The sequence below is a fragment of the Entelurus aequoreus genome, linkage group LG08, assembly GCF_033978785.1.
Source record: "Entelurus aequoreus isolate RoL-2023_Sb linkage group LG08, RoL_Eaeq_v1.1, whole genome shotgun sequence".
Lineage (NCBI taxonomy): Eukaryota > Metazoa > Chordata > Actinopteri > Syngnathiformes > Syngnathidae > Entelurus > Entelurus aequoreus.
This window is the reverse complement of record NC_084738.1, coordinates 55,065,195-55,082,610: the sequence shown is the minus strand read 5'-3', so window position 1 is coordinate 55,082,610 and position 17,416 is coordinate 55,065,195. Positions and strand designations below refer to the sequence as shown.

At 41.9% G+C, this 17,416-nt stretch overlaps 1 protein-coding gene across 12 annotated transcripts in view; it reads right to left on the bottom strand.

Moving 5' to 3' along the window:
• Positions 1-17,416, bottom strand: part of rapgef1b (Rap guanine nucleotide exchange factor (GEF) 1b) — a 109,047-nt gene that overhangs the window by 3,417 nt on the left and 88,214 nt on the right. For 4 of the 12 annotated variants that reach the window (XM_062056805.1, XM_062056804.1, XM_062056807.1 and 1 more), the window contains 15 exons: positions 16,141-16,302; positions 12,754-12,885; positions 12,315-12,407; positions 9,410-9,495; positions 9,225-9,330; positions 8,919-8,994; positions 8,750-8,834; positions 7,126-7,218; positions 6,874-7,059; positions 6,719-6,803; positions 3,050-3,144; positions 2,881-2,959; positions 2,708-2,809; positions 2,549-2,646; positions 2,348-2,476 (listed from right to left, as the gene is read on the bottom strand). In XM_062056805.1, the coding sequence (XP_061912789.1) occupies positions 2,348-2,476; positions 2,549-2,646; positions 2,708-2,809; positions 2,881-2,959; positions 3,050-3,144; positions 6,719-6,803; positions 6,874-7,059; positions 7,126-7,218; positions 8,750-8,834; positions 8,919-8,994; positions 9,225-9,330; positions 9,410-9,495; positions 12,315-12,407; positions 12,754-12,885; positions 16,141-16,302 (1,607 nt within the window). The remainder of the gene's footprint in view (positions 1-2,347; positions 2,477-2,548; positions 2,647-2,707; positions 2,810-2,880; positions 2,960-3,049; positions 3,145-6,718; positions 6,804-6,873; positions 7,060-7,125; positions 7,219-8,749; positions 8,835-8,918; positions 8,995-9,224; positions 9,331-9,409; positions 9,496-12,314; positions 12,408-12,753; positions 12,886-16,140; positions 16,303-17,416) is intronic. The other 8 variants (XM_062056811.1, XM_062056812.1, XM_062056816.1 and 5 more) reach the window with 5 other exon arrangements.

The window sequence follows — 17,416 nt, the reverse complement described above, 5'->3', positions numbered from 1 at the left end:
CACTTTATTTATTGAGTCAAACATATTAAAGTTCGATGATTTGGTAAAATTGCAAACAGCTAAAATGATGTGGAATTAAATGATGGAATGGATTAAGTAATGAAGTTAAACATTGTACTGATATGATCCAGTTTAAGAGGTTGTTCAAATTAATAGTGCTTACAAAGTACAAAGAAGAAGAATTATGAGAAATACTTTCAACCTTATTGAAAATAAGATATTCTTCATCTCAGTATATTAATAATGACTGAATTAATTAATTACATATTACAAAACTGTTGTATATACTAATTCACAGATATTTTATTATAAAAAGGTCATCAAAGGATGTATATATTTGTATGAAGTGGGAAAGGGGTAGGATTAAATAAGCTTTACTTCTTCCTACTCCTGTAAAGTGAAATGATATGAAACTGTGATGTATTATGATGTGGTCGGATCATGTTTTGTTTAGTTATGTTCTGTTAGTTTTGGACTTCCTTAGTTGTTTTGTGCACTTCGGGGGTTTGTTTTAGTCACCATGGTTACTTATGATTTTCACCTGCCTTGTACGCGCACCTGTTGCTCATCTGAGACTCTATTTAAGCCTGCCTTTTCCGGTCACTCGTTGTGGCTTCATTGTTTGCATTTGCAACAGTTACGTTGGCATTCTGGTTTTCGAGTGCATGATTCCTGTGCTAAGTTACCTTAGCTTCTAGTATTCCTGTGCTAAGTAAGTTTTTGCTTTAGCTTCTCGTGCGAACGGCACGCTTCCCTTTTGTTTCGTTCCTGTGTGTTGTAATGTGTATGATTTATGAGAAATAAATCATCTCCTACCTGCACGCTTTCGTCCGGAGCCGTCAGTTTTGCGTCCCGGGAACTAACCGCAGCACGCTGCACCCCACCGTGACAAATGACTGAGCTACGTGACGTCATTTCTTGTGATGTCTCACGGGGCATTTCTTGTCGGGACGGGAGTCGTTCCCAGCGATTCGAATAAAGAACCAACTCTTTTTCTTTACTATAGTGGTCTCGATAACGGGTACCGGTTCTCAAAAAGGGATTTGAAAACTGCGTAAATGCATGTAAAATGTCCCTCATTTTGCAGTATATTTGATTAGTACTTATTTTTGTAATCAGCATGTTTGACATTTATTTTCGACCATGTCTTGGGTAAAAAAATAGCGTTGACGACTTCAAGATATATATTTTAAATAGTGTATTAAGATACTTTTGCAGAGGGCTGGGCAAGGGGGTGTGTGTGTGTGTGTATTGTAGCGTTCCGGAAGAGTTAGTGCTGCAAGGGTTTCTGGGTATTTGTTCTGTTGTGTTTGTCATTCTTGTTTGGTGTGGGTCCACAGTGTGGCGCATATTTGTAACAGTGTTAAAGTTGTTTATACGGCTCCCTCAGTGTGACCTGTATGGCTGTTGACCAAGTATGCTATGCATTCACTTGTGTGTGTGAAAAGCTGTAGATATTATGTGATTGGGCCGGCACGCGAAGGCAGTGCCTTTAAGGTTTATTGGCGCTCTGTACTTCTCCCTACGTCCGTGTACCACTCCGTACAGCGGCGTTTTAAAAAGTCATAAATCTTACTTTTTGAAACCGATACCGATAATTTCCGATATCACATTTGAAAGCATTTATCGTCCGATAATATCGGACTGCCGATCTCTACTTGAACTATTCCACTTTGAAATGTTGCTTAATATGTGTTTTTGCCTTAAAACACAGGGTTTTCTTAAATAAAAAGGGCATAAAAGAACTTCATATCACCAGATGTATGCGATGAAAAAAAACTGACTTATATTAATATTAAGGGGCGGCATGGCGTAGTGGGTAGAGCAACCGTGCCAGAAACCTGAGGGTTGCAGGTTCGCCCCCCGCCTCTTACCATCCAAAAATCGCTGCCGTTGTGTCCTTGGGCGGGACACTTCACCCTTGCCCCCGGTGCCACTCACACCGGAGAATTGAATGATGAATGATAGGTGGTGGTCGGAGGGGCCGTTGCCGCAAATTGCAGCCACGCTTCCGTCAGTCTACCCCAGGGCAGCTGTGGCTATGAAAGTAGCTTACCACCACCAGGTGTGAATGAATGATGGGTTCTACATGTAAAGCGGCTTTGGGTACTTAGAAAAGCGCTATATAAATCCCAGGTATTATTATTATTATTTCCGTTCCCCGAAACCAAACTTGAGGGGAGCCCTAAAGGTTGAAAAAAAATCGACATATATGTTCTTTGAAATGAAAAATAACCAAATTATTTGATTTTTAAGTGTGCGGCCCTCAGTGGCAGAAGGGGAGCCTCCTGGTTCCACACTTTGGAGCATGAAGTCAACACACGCCAAAAGAGAAATGAGGACCTACACTTGCTGGAAACGCCGCATGCTGTCCAGAATGTTGAACTGCTGCCACCGCTTGGAGAAGTTCACCTTCCCGTCGATGTGGTCCGGGTTCCCCAAGTGAACAAAGGTGAGGTCCTGCAGAATGAGACCCCTGCAGGGAAGAAGCGCACGGTCATTGGTTGTTGTCTGGAGCAGCAATGGCGGCTGGGATTTGCGCGCTCACAGGTATGGGATGCAGGGCGGCTCCACTTCGGCCAGCGCCGCCCTGTACGCTCGGAAGGACGACGAGCTGTCAATCAACGTGCAATATTCCTCCAATCCCTGCGGGCGGCAAGTTAATAGTCAGATGCGAGCATACAGTGAGAAAATAACCTCGTCTCACCTCTGAGGTCTGCTTCTGCCACTCTAACCGGCGGATGGGGGCGGAGTCGAGCGCGGACAGAATGGCCAGGTACGAGTTGAAGTTGTTCAACTTTCTTAAGTGCTGCAAAAGGCGACGCAAGTGTGAGAGCACAAATCTACACTGCCAATGTTGCACCAGGTGAGTCGGCCAACCTTCATGATTTTGATGAACTTGAGCAGCAGCTTCTCGCGGTCCTGGGCCTTTTCTTGCTGAATGATTAATGAGCGCACCCTAGTGGACACACACAACAGAGTTTAGGCCAAGGCAGGAAGCGGCAGAGAATCAAGGATCGTTTTTTGTTGTTGTTTTTTTTATCCTCACCAGTAGCTCATGTTGTTAAAGTGCTCTGTGAACTGAGTCAGGTTTGGACTCTTCTCCTCATTCTGCTCTTTGGCCCAAAGCAACACCTCCGGAATCTGATGGAACAACACAACTCACATTGAAGCTAATGTAGGACAGATATACCGTTGTTTACTCACACAGTGACCCAATTCTATTCAACAGCAGAGAGCACCATTTCATTTAGGCCAAACTGCGGCCTAAATGGGGTCTTCATTATGGCCCACGAGACGTCACCCGGGTTTTTACACATTTGTTTTAAATATCTATCAAACTGATTCCTGCAATTTGCCACCATCTCATGGACAATGTGAGTAATTAAAGACTGATGCTTTGAAATGACCACAGCACAGCATGCACTTATATGACCCAATCCAAACAACCGACCAACACACATGGTCACACATAACAACCTGCTCACTGAACTTAGTGGATATTATAAAAAAAAAAACCTCCAAGCAACTTAAAAAAAATCAAAATTACACCCATTTCAATCTATTACAATGCATGATGGGAAACATGCAAAACACTCTTCACGCCATGTTTGGAGCATTTAGCTGCTTGGTGTTTCTGACTGATAACAAAACTTTGAGGAGGTTGTAACATAAACTAAACAAGCTATGAGTCAAACTTTCACATACTTTTAACATACAATTATAGGAATTCATGATCGTATGCCCATTATATTAATATAATATGTACACATAAGTGATATATATTGTTACTTTACATGCAGTCGACCCCTTTTTTAGCCCAATGCGGCCCCCCAAGTGAAAAAGTTTGTTCTTTATCCCATTTCTGATATTTCCTGAAAGTTTAATTAAAATGTGGTCATAACATTTTATAGCCATCTGTAGTGGAATGAAAGAAACAGCGTGAAGCCTCTTGTCCGTCATCCACTGTCTTTGCCTCTGTGGGTGGAGGCGTACACAGTGAAGTGGAGGCTTGTAATGTAAACGTTTGGTCACATAGGAGAAATGATCCGGGCCTGCCCCAAAATGGGAACACTTGACCTGTATGAAGTTGGCCCCCCTTATTAGTGCAAATATTAAATCAACACCGACATTCGTTTGTGCTGTAATCAGAAAATGTATTTCAGAATAAGTTTAAAATCATTATGGCCCAACAAAAATGTTTAAAGCACAAATGAATGGTGTTATTCTAATATGTGCAGTATATTTAAGAGGGGCCAACTTCAAACTGGTGAACACTTGTTTCTCATCCCATTTCAGATATTTCTTGCAAGTTCAAAGAAATTCAACTCATACCGTACATTTTTAAGGTGTCTATAGTGGAACGAAAGAAACAGAGTATCTTTGCCTCTGTGGGGCCGCTAGCATACACACACAGAAGTTGAAACTCGTAACATAAACATAAGGTAACATAGTAGAGATGATTTGGATCAGCCCTAAAATCTAATCAATTGTTCCTTATCAAGTTTCTGACATATCCTGAAAGTTTAAAGGCCTACTGAAACCCACTACTACCGACTACGCAGTCTGATAGTTTATATATCAATGATGAAATCTTAACATTGCAACACATGCCAATACGGCCGGGTTAACTTATAAAGTGCAATTTTAAATTTCCTGGGAAATATCCGGCTGAAAACGTCTCGGTATGATGACGTTTGCGCGTGACGTCATGGATTAAACGGAAGTATTGGGACACCATTGTGTCCCAATACAAACAGCGTCTGTTTTCATCGGAAAATTCCACAGTATTCTGGACATCTGTGTTGGTGAATCTTTTGCAATTTGTTTAATGAACAATGGAGACAGCAAAGAAGAAAGCTGTAGGTGGGATCGGTGAATTAGCGGCTGGCTACAGCAACACAACCAGGAGGACTTTGAGTTGGATAGCAGACGCGCTATCCGACGCTAGCCGCCGACCGCACCGATGATCGGGTGAAGTCCTTCGTCGCGCCGTCGATCGCTGGAACGCAGGTGAGCACGAGTCGTGATGAGCAGATGAGGGCTGGCGTAGGTGAAGAGCTAATAGTTTTAGCATAGCTCTGTCGAGGTCCCGTAGCTAAGTTAGCTTCAATGGCGTCGTTAGCAACAGCATTGCTAGGCTTCACCAGACTGGACAGCATTAACCGTGTGGTTACAGGTCCAGGGTTTGGTTCGGTGTCTCCTGATAGTAGAAGTAATAGTAGTATTGTTGATCTTCGGTCTATCCTTCCAGTCAGGGGCATGTTTCTTCTGTTTCTATCCGCAGTTAAGCACGATGCTATCACGTTAGCTCCGAAGTTAAAGTGCTTCACCGATGTATTGTCGTGGAGATAAAAGTCACTGTGAATGTCCATTTCGCGTTCTCGACTCTCATTTTCAAGAGGATATAGTATCCAAGGTGGTTTAAAATACAAATCCGTGATCCACAATAGAAAAAGGAGAAAGTGTGGAATCCAATGAGCCCTTGTACCGAAGTTACGGTCAGAGCGAAAAAAGATACACCCTGGCGTCCTGCACTGCACTGTAATCCTTCACTCTCACTTTCCTCATCCACGAATCTTTCATCCTCGCTCAAATTAATGGGGTAATCGTCGCTTTCTCGGTCCGAATCGCTCTCGCTGCTGGTGTAAACAATATGCAGATGTGAGGAGCTCTTCAACCTGTGACGTCACGCTACTTCCAGTACAGGCAAGGCTTTTTTTTTATCAGCGACCAAAAGTTGCGAACTTTATCGTCAATGTTCTCTACTAAATCCTTTCAGCAAAAATATGGCAATATCGCGAAATGATCAAGTATGACACATATAATGGACCTGCTATCCCCGTTTAAATAAGAAAATTTTATTTCAGTAGGCCTTTAATCAACATTTGCCCATAATTTTGGAGTTATGTTGCTAGCTAACTAACTAACAAACTGGTGATCCTACAACTGGACTTTCTTAATGTGCTGTGGCTCCTTCTTAATAAAATGGAAACCTGTGCAAGGTTTTCTCCAGATTGCCAAGATACCTGTGGCTCTGGGGGCGTGGTCAATATGACATAATTTGCATAATATGCGATAATGCATATTTTTCTTTAAAAAACATAACAATGTATACAGTTCATACTGTACATTTAAAAACATTATTAATTAGTGAGTATTAACATTTGTTCTCACATTATATTGTTTTGGTCCGTGTTGCAATTGTTGCTGCTTATTGTACTTTGTAGAGAATTTGTCAAGTTTCTAGAGACTTCTCCAAACCTTTTCCTGCCTTATTCTTTTTTTTATAAACGGCTAGCAACAAATCTAGCATATTTTCCTTTTTCTGTGAATATACTGTATCTTGGATAGAGTAAAGTATGTCCACATTGCATACATGCTGCCTTCTCTCCAGTCAATCCCGTCCTACTGCTTACGTCATCACAACATCCGGTTTCGGCGTCACTAGTCAAAGGTGCGCAAATAATAGGCTATTTATATCCATTCATACATTATATTTCTTTAATGTATTTTCACTTAAAAAAAACCTCATTTTTAAAAAGGTAGGGCGGCTTTTATTTTGCCGTGGCAGGCCGCCACAATCAATTACGTGTAAGGGAAACCCTGCTATTTCAAATTGACTGTCAATGTCGAATGCAAGCAATTAATATTGAAAATTCTACTTTTGTGTGATCTTTACGATGCACTTTTAAAAAGGTCTGACTTCCCGGTTTACCTCAATTTTGTAGAAGAGCTCTGCATCGAGAAGAGTCAGCTGGTCTGCAATCTCGTGACTGCGGAAATCGTGGAGCGTTCCGGGCCTTTGAGGACACACACGGCGTCAGTTTCGTGGCGGCGGCTTAATAATTCCATCAAATCAATTGAATCTACCTGGCAGAGACGCCCCTGGAGGCAAGTGGCTTGAGCGAGTTGGTGTAGCGGAGCAGCTTCTTCTGCTCCACCTTGTCCAGAATGTTCTTGCGGAGCACGCGGGCCAGGCTGAGCTCGCCGTTGCACACAAGCGTGAAGACCAAGTCCATCAGCTGCTTCAGGATGTCTTCCGTCAGCTCCACCAGGCTGAAGACAAAGACAAACATTTGCTAGGAACCGTACAGCTCATTAGGTTTTTGTGTGGCGACTCACCAGAGCTCGTCCACCACGCGCACCAACACAAAGAAGGTGTTCTTGCTGACTCGCTTCTTGAAGGTGTCTGGACTGTGGCAAAAACTTGTATATGTGCTTGGTAGTCAAGGAGCATGCCTACTTAACAACTAGTGCACTAAACAAAAGTTATATATATATAAATACATACATATATTTATACATATACAGTATATATATATATATATATATATATATATATATATATATATATATATATATATATATACACACACACACACACATATATATATACACACACACACAGAAATATATACATATACATATACACATACATACACATATATATATATATATATATATATATATATATATATTAGAGATGCGCGGGTAGGCAATTATTTAATCCGCAACCGCATCACAAAAGTCGTCATCCACCCGCCATCCACCCGAACTAACATTTTATCAAAACCACAACCGCCCGCCCGTTGTTATATATCTAATATATATAACAACGACATTCAACGCATTAATATCTCTTGGCCACGCATTAGAGGCTAAGAGATATTAATGCGTGATAATATTATTCATCATTATTATAATATTATTGTAATTTCCATTAAGAAAGTGTTGACTATTATTGTTATTTTTTTCCCCTGGTCTTTAGTATTCCCTCTTTTAGTTTGTCGCGTACCACGTTTGCTGCCGGCGTTGCTATCTTTTTATTTTTTTCTTCTTCTCCTGTTGTGTTGTGGTGTACTGTGTCACGCCAAATTTCTTCCCCCTACAAAAACCTTCCCTCCCCCATTTACTTCCGGGGCTGCGTCCAATAAAATCACAAAGTTGCCGTGGGTCCTTAACCTGCATGCGACTGTCCTGTTTTGCGCCTGTACAAAAAAAAAACAATAATCGATTTCTTCAGATTCCAGCAGCTGTCAAAGACGAAGTATCCTTCCAGCGACGGGCAGTCAAAGTCGAAGTGCTATCGGTCGCTGTCAATGACGTAAGAGGAAACATGACCATGGAAGTACATGGGGGGGGGGAATAATTGCCTGTTTCAAAGAGTGCTGCTCGTTTTTCGTATGTGGGTAACAACATTTAACTATGTATATATATTTCCGAATTGGTTCAACCGCCACCCGCCCGAATCTGTTTAAAATCTTTTTTTTTTGTCATGCATCCACCCGACCCGCGGATTATCCGCGGACTCCGCGGTTGTGTCCGCAAACCGCGGATCTCTAACATATATATATATATATATATATATATATATATATATATATATACATACATATATACAATACATATATACACATATGTACACACACATATATAAATATAAATATATATATATATATAATACATATATACACATATGTACACACACATATATAAATATAAATATATATATATATATATATATATATATATATATATATATATATATATATATATATATATATATATATATATATATATATATATATATATATATATATATATATATATATAAAATTGAATTCAAAAATAAAAAACTAGTGCGCTAAACTGTGCACTAGGGTTGGAGAAAGAGAGAGATTAAAGCAGCTGTGCTACTACAATCAGGACCAAAACTTCCCAGCTTTTAACAAAAGAGAAAGGATATCTGTAGTGTAGTTTCTTAATGAGGTCCTCAGGGGTTATAAACGTCCTATATGTAGTCAGAAAGGCTTCACAGTACAAAACCAGATCTGTTGAGCACAAATCCAAGAACATCATTCAGTTTGTCTCTGGAAACTTCTCAACCCTATCATGCAAGAATGATGACTGTTTACCTTTGCGGTCCGTTTCCGTGGCGTGGACTAATAAAATGTCTCCTGATCCAGCGCGCACGTCTGGGCCGTCATCATTCTGGGGGAAGAACGAGGAAAACAAGCGTAAAGGCGGGGTGACGCCGTGCAGTGCCATGTCACAGCCTCGCTCGCCACCAGAGGGCAGCGGCGGCTGTCGGCTGTCAGCCAGTGACTCAAAGTGACCTTTGGCCCGGGCTGAACTAATAGGACAAGATGCCCTTTGTGTTGTGGCGCGGCACACTTCCGTCGCAGACGTGCGGCTAAAAACAGAATGGGCAGTTGTCTTACTTCTTGTTTTAGTGTTAGCCTGCTCATGATCTCCTTGTGATCGATGAGCGAGAGCTCGTCCACACTTTCCTCGCTGTCCTCAGCCGGCTCTGGCGACTTTTGCCTCCTAAAAACATCAACAACTGGATTCAAATCTGTTTTTTGTAAGGCAAAATAAAAAAACAAAACAAACCAAGAACTCTTACCGTTCCACTTCCAGAGCCTCTTTGCTATTGGGGCACGGTATCTGAGGGGCGGGGTCTTGGAGCACATCGTCGGCAGTGACGGTTTCCTGGTCAAATAAGCGACAAACGGCATCAACATCTGATGGCCACATGCTTTAAGGTCGCACATATGAGCAGCGTGTCAAGCAAATGTACTGCATGTATGGAGGCCTGGGCCGATAACACATTTTGCTGGACAATATATATATATTGTCCCACAAATTATCAAAAATAAACAATATTATTGTTATTATTTTGAGACCAATTTAAGCACCAATGTAATTAGGAATGGGCACCGTTCACATTTTAACAGATACGGTATCAATTCCCGGTACCTGGGAATTGATACCGGTACTCAACGGTACCAATTTATTGCAATCACTTTCTTTTTTTTTCCTCTTAATTTTTGTTTCCTTGCGCTGCTTCTCACTAAAGCGAGTCGCGAATAGCGAGGCTCTGTCCCTGTCAAAAGCGACCAGTTCCGCCTCCACCCACAGAGACAAACAACTTACAAGAGGGCTCACTGCTTCACAAACGGGCTCAGGTGCTGAGATTTTTGCACACTGTTTTAAAGCAATAAAAGAAGAAAACAAGTAACAATATCAAAATCTCATGGTACGATAATTTCACGATATTATTGTGCTATATGTCCACAAAAAAAGACTTAAAAATGCCAAAGTGTGTAAAATTAAGTGGCAGGAATGTTTAGGATAAACACACTTCCTGTAATTGAACACAAACCTAATGCTAAAATGTTCTATCCGTATTTGTTACTACAAACAAGTTTTTTTAAGTGCAAAGAATTGTGTCTTTCTACTTGTATGTTCTAAAAAGCATTGTCCTCTACAGTAGACATTTTTTATATTAGTTTTGAAAATGCAGTTTCTCAGAAAAGTTAACCCACATTTTAACTTTTGAAATTTGTAAATACTTCACAATATGACGTTTAGCTTAGCTTTTAGCTTTCCGGGTGATGGTGGCTTATGCAGATGCTTTTTCTCGGCACGATGCGCCTTGACCGAGTCTGTTCTGGCTTGGGACAGAGAGGAACGTGGCGTGCTTTATTACTACCTCCGCCACAGAGGTCATGTTTTCGCTGTTTTTTTTTTGTCTGTCTGTTCACAGCATTACTTTAAAAAAGTTATGAACGGATTCTGAAAAAAACAATCCTCTTATCTACTACGAAGTGGAACACATTTCAATTGCTGCTTCATCTTTTGCATTGCAGACCGCGCTGCACGCAGGATTCTGAGAGATGTAGTTTATTTTCAGGCCCGCCAAAGCAAAAGAGCCAGAAAAAAAACGACACCAACTTTTTGTTTGACACCGTCATGCGTCACGGCATTATTGTGAAGATTTTCAAGAATATTTTTTACAACCCTACAATTTATCGATGCCGGCATAAGTATCATGTACAGTTTAGTTAAGTTTCAGTTTATTTGGAATATGCATACGATACAATGTAATGCAACGCATATTTCCAGTTGTTTCATTACAGCACGTCCGAAAAGGAGTAGGAAGAAGAAGAGCGTATTTAATCGTACCCCTTTTCATATCATAGCAATTTTTTCCGATATTTCCTTGTTCTCTGTTTGTAACAGAACAGTGAATAAATAAATCATAAATAAATATACCATAGTAAGTAAACAAATATTAAATACATAAATAATCATCCATCCATCCATTTTCTACCGCTTATTCCCTTCGGGGTCGCGGGGGTCAGCTACAATCGGGCGGAAGGCGGGGTACACCCTGGACAAGTCGCCACCTCATCACAGGGCCAACACAGATAGATAGACAACATTCACACTCACATTCACACACTAGGGCCAATTTAGTGTTGCCAATCAGCCTATCCCCAGGTGCATGTCTTTGGAGGTGGGAGGAAGCCGGAGTACCCGGAGGGAACCCACGCAGTCACGGGGAGAACATGCAAACTCCACACAGAAAGATCCCGAGGCCGGGATTGAACTCACGACTACTCAGGACCTTCGTATTGTGAGGCAGACGCACTAACCCCTCTGCCACCGTGCTGCCCATAAATAATCATTATCTCCAAAAAAAAGAAAGAAAACAAGGTTCAAGATATTTATGATGATTGTTCTTCTTTGTACTTTGAGAACACTTGTGGTTTGAACAGTTTCTTAAAACTGAATTATATTGGTGCTTTGTTTGATTTCTTTGATTAATCCATTCCATAATTTAATTCCACATATGGATATGCTAAAGGGTTTAAGTGTTGTACGTGCATACACATGTTTTAAGTTGGTTTTTCTCAAAGGTTAAATTCCTCCTCTTTTGTTGAGAAGAATTGTTGAACATTCTTAGGTAGCAGGTTATAGTTTGCTTTGGCCATCATTTTAGCGGTTTGCAAATGCACCAAATCGTTGAATTTCAATATCTGTGATACAATAAATAAAGGGTTTGTATGTTCTCTATATCCAACATTGTATTTGAATGTATCATTGGATTAATTGCCTTATTATCGGCCCAGGCCCATGAAGACACACATAAATGGCGACTGTCTGAATGTATGGCAAGTTAAGCCATGAAGAAACACCACATGACAACCAAAAAGCAGGAGGACACCACAACTACACCCGTCGTATGTTTACACAACAGTACCAGCACCGTGACCACACACACAGACACACACTGTCCCACATGCACGAGTGTACAGGAGGAAGGGGGAGGTCACAGGAGAATCCCTTTAAAAGTAGCCATGATCAAGTCATGCTGCCACCACATTTTCACCTTCCATTTCAACGCCATCACTTCAAGGGGGGTGCGTGAGCTAGAAGCCCCGCCCCTAAGCTCACACCACGCTGCACAAACTAACCCCTGAAGTGGCGTTCAAATGGACTTGCGCTTTCGACCCGCTACTTACTCTGAGGGAGAGAGGCAGCTCGCCATTGGCCTGGCTGGAGGAGTACAAGTTGACATACTCGCCCTCCCCACCCTCGTCATTCGCACTCTCGCTCTACGGGAGGGAGAAAGAAGAGGAGGGGACACAAACCGAGATGTGAGGCAGCGGAGAGGGTGGGGCGATAGTGTTTCTGAGCTGCTGGGCGTCATCCTGACCAGCAGGTGTCACTGGAGTGCATTAGACATGTTTTCATTAGCAAGAAGAACATGCAGGAGTGCAACATGCTCCACTGGGAGATGACAGACTTTGTGGGCGGGGAGAATGACAGCGGTCACTTCCGCCTTTTTTGACTGAGAACCAAACAAAAATGGCCGTTGTCCAACCGTTCCCCCCCCACGGTCCAGCCCGCCAACGCTTGTGACGGGAAAAAACACCCATCCCTGCCCGCCGGCGAGCTCACCGCTGATGCGTGAAGAGAGTCGGCGAGAGACGACTCGGAAGGAGGACAGACGGCCGCCGCGGAGGCCGCCAGGGAGGCCTCGGGCCCGCCCCCGCTACCATCCGCGATGGTCAGGGCGGCCTGGTCCACGCTCTGTGCGATCGGCGAGGAAGGGAAACAAGACAGGAAAAAAAGAACACAGGAAACAAAACAGAAAGAGAGAGCGTGAAGAGAATAGAGTGGCTTTGAAAACAGGAAAAAATAGTAATACAGAAAGAAATTGAATAGACCTCCTAAATTCACACTTTTTGTTTCCAATTCTGTCGACCTGGATTAGGAGGGAGAGGAGGAAGAAGGCAAAAAAAATTAACTCCACGATTGGATAATAAAATGCTATTTTTTTCTGCTGTTTTGTGTGGACAGAAGTTTGATGCTGGAACTGACTATTTCTTATGTCGTTATTTCTAATGAGGAAAAAAACATGTTTTGTTTCATCACAATTCTTCTTCTTCCCCATAAATAATTGCAATAGTGATGTGTCGGACTTCCACAACTATTGGTTCAGGAAAACGCTTTGTTTACTCGGCTGCTGCTTTGAAAAATTGTTCAATGATTGTAACAATTACAAACAAATAAAAGATTGATCAAATCAGGATTACGTGCAGTGCTTGGAACTTTAAATCAAAAGGTTTTTGAATTTGCTAACATGTTAAAAGGGCAATTTTAATGCTGATGGTGTGCATTTACTAGAAATAATAATGAAAGCATGCAGACTTTTTTATTTCAACTGTATTCCCTAAACTATGCATTGAGGCTATAAAGTGTGTTTCATCCGATTACTCTCACACAAACTATAAGAGATATTACTTGTTGCAGGGTTTTCTCGGATTGGTCAAAATGACAAAATCATACAATTTGCATAATCTGCGATGATTCATAGATTTTCTTCAAAAAGGCTAAAACATGTAATACATCTAAAAACAAATATGTGTTATTAATTATATTAACATATTTTTCGGCTGTTACGAGCTAAGTATGAAGAAAGAAACCGACCGTTGGGAACGCGAGAAGCACTTTTTATTCCAACAGTCTCTCTCTCCAAACGCCTGCTGTCAAAAGTGTAAAGATGGTAGTAGATCACCTTATTTGATAAGTAGCTCACCTGTTTTAGTAATAAATAATATTGTTGATAAATGGCTTTCGCTTTGCATAGTAGAGTTTTAACTTGCCCTTACAGATGTAGCGACGAACTGTAGTTACTGACAGTGGTTTTCGGAAGTGTTCCTGAGTCCATGTGGTGATATCCTTTACACACTGATGTCGCTTTGTGATGCAGTACCGCCTGAAGGAACGAAGGTCCGTAATATCATCGCTTATGTGCAGTGATTTCTCCAGATTCTCTGAACCTTTTGATGATATTGCGGACCGTAGATGGTGAAATCCCTAATTTCCTTCCAATAGCTCGTTGAGAAATGTTGTTCTTAAACTGTTCGACAATTTGCTCACCCATTTGTTCACAAAGTGGTGACCCTCGCCCCATCCTTGTTTGTGAATGACTGAGCATTTCATGGAAGCTGCTTTTATACCCAATCATGGCACCCACCTGTTCCCAATTAGCCTTTTCACCTGTGGGACGTTCAAAATAAGTTTTTGATGAGCATTCCTCAAATTTCTCAGTCTTTTTTGCCACTTGTGCCAGGTTTTTTGAGACATGTTGCAGGCGTCAAATTCCAGATGAGCTAATATTTGCAAAAAATAACAAAGTTTACCAGTTCGAACGTTAACAATCTTGTCTTTGCAGTCTATTCAATTGAATATAGGTTGAAAAGGTTTTGCAAATCATTGTATTCTGTTTTTATTTACCATATACACAACATGCCAACTTCACTGGTTTTGGGTTTTGGAATAAATAACATATATATGATGTAGATCTCATTTGATAAGTAGCTTGCCTGTTTTAATAATAAATAATAATAATATATATATATATATATAAAAAGTAGATCACCTCATCTGATAAGTAGCTCGCCTGTTTTAGTAATAAATAATATAAATATATAAAGTAGATCACCTCATCTGATAAGTAGCTCGCCTGCTGAAAAAGTGTGGGCACCCCAGTTCTAGAGACTTCTACAATCCTCTCAGTGACTTTTTCTTTATCAAAAAGGACTATAAACAAATCTAGCATCTTAAGCAAATTTAATTCATGCAAGCCAATAATAACCTGTGATTAATAATTATTAATCACAGTTCCAGAGTGACATTAATCTGATTAAAAAAATAATCGCTTGACAGCCCTAGTAAAAAAGAACCTAATTTTTAAGGTGTGGCGACTTTTCTTTTCCCGGGGCGGGGCACCACGATCAATTACACGTAGGGGAAACCCTGCGATTATTAAATAATCAAAATCTCTTTGTAATTGCCACCTGCAGAGGACGCTGTGTCCCGGCAAAAGCGTGTGGCTTTAAAAACATCTGCCTGCAGAAAAAGTTGGATTTTAAAACGCAAATGGAGCATCTGTTTGCATGTGCAGTTGTAATGAGGTGTGCCGAACAATTTGGCAAGTAGATGCTAAAAGGTTAAAGTGAGAACGTGAGTGTTAGTGTGGGTAACTGCAATGATGTGTGATGAGTGCAGGGAGGTAACGCGCCCACCTGTTCCAACATGTTGCACATTCCAGCTGTGTTGCAGCATAGCACACAAATGCCTTCACAAACACACATACAGACGTGCAGGATGATGTGGAGGACTAAGCTCATTCTTTGGAAATGATTCGAATGTGTCAATGATGTAACGAGACACCATAGCATTAGAAGAACCGACTGAACTCAATTATTCGGATGCAACGCATCCTTCTTGGTTGTCGCTGCCCCCGTGCTAAAAGAATGCAAACATTCCACAGAAACATAAGGAAAAAAATGAGACACGAGGGGGCGATGGCGTGCGTGGAGGAGGAAGGAAAGTGGAAAGATGAGAGGAAAGAAGCATGAGGAATGTGTTTTTCATCAGGTCCATCTGGTGCGGCATTCCACGGGAGATACACCCCCAGGGAGATCGGCGCCGTGTTGTGGCAAGCCTCGGGTCAACCAACCCTCGCAGGACCTGGCCCGCGTGTGTAAGTAGCAGTCACAGACACATGGATGGAGGAATGCTTCAATGCAACACAGACATGGCAGTCGCAGGATTCACAAAAACCACAGCAAAGCACGCCGTCCACGATTTAGGTCTGACAAAATGAGTCAAAACAGAAGCACGCACATGAAGAGGCCGTGTCAAGTATGGACCATATACGTGGGTCACGCTACTCTGGACCGGTCCAGGACCGCCACACCGCACCACAAGCGAGCAGGGGAGGGGATGGGGGGGTGGGATCTTGAGTTTAGCAGGACGGGGGACTAGGGAACTCACCGTGGGCGTGGTCAATGCGGCTTGGCCAATCAGGTAGGAGCTAGAGGCGGACATGCTAAGTCCCAGCCCAGAGCCCGCCTCCTCCATGGCCGCCACAGACGGCTGGAGGTGGCAGGAGAGAGAGGAAGAGGAGGAGGAAGAGGGGGAGGAGGAGTGGGAGGCCTGAGAGGGAGAGAGAAAGAAGTGCAGAAAAAGAAAGGGGGTGTGAGTGAAAGGGAAGAAGAAACAGTTGATGAAACTAGTAAAGCAGGAGAGAATTAGCGCAGGTTTAATCAAAGTTTAGTAGCAGTGTCATCAAGTCAGGAAAAAGTGTGATATGAGAAGTCTTCCTAGAAAGCTCTAATTACTGGCGGTCATGTGACTTATCCAGGTCATTTTCGCATCTATCGTGACACTCCAATAAAGCTTCCTTTAATGCTGCGGGCTTTAAGAGCTTTACAGAATTGAGGCCAACTAAAGCACTTTCCAAACATAGCCAATATGATCGGATCGTTTCCCCCCCCCCCCCACACGAACATTCTATACACACTGGAAAATTACTTTTTCCCTTTTTTTTGGCAAAGCCGTGTAAAGTCGCTAAAGCGTGTATGTTTGGAGCACAGGATTATGGCGCAAGCAAACTGGATTGTTCCAATGGGCCACGCATCCAGTCCAAAACACAAGGCCAGATTGGGCCTTTTGTGGCGGCACAACAGCGATATGCTGTACACTATGCAACGGCAAAAATAAGAGTAATAACGTGGTTCCTCAACTGCAGAGAGTGCCAGGCATTTGTTGGCGGAAAGCAATCTTCGCATGCACGCACGTTTTAAGTGCTAAAACATGAAAAGTCACAGAAACTGCTCTGTATTAAGTTACTTGATCGCAGGGCTGGGCAATAAAACAATATCAATATATATTGCGATCGACACGGAATCGATAGAAATACATTTGATAAAACGTAAAAAAAATGTTTTTCCTTTTACTGTATGTCGGAAGAAATTGGAAGTTGCAAGGCAAAGTTGGTTGCATACACAAAGGGCACTCGCTCTTTGGTAGCCGAGGAACGCAGGAAGACTGATCAGTGGGAGTGATATGATAACAGCCAATCAGGTAACGGTATCAACTATCAAGTTGTTTTGCAGTTGATTCTTTGCATTGAATGAGAAGAGAAACTAAAAATTAGTAATGCAGAGAGCAAAAAATTGTCGATAAAAGAGGTAAAGCCACCTCGACAGTATGACAGTTTTTTGCATTTTTTCAAACAGACTGTAGTCAGACCAATGTGGACCACCTT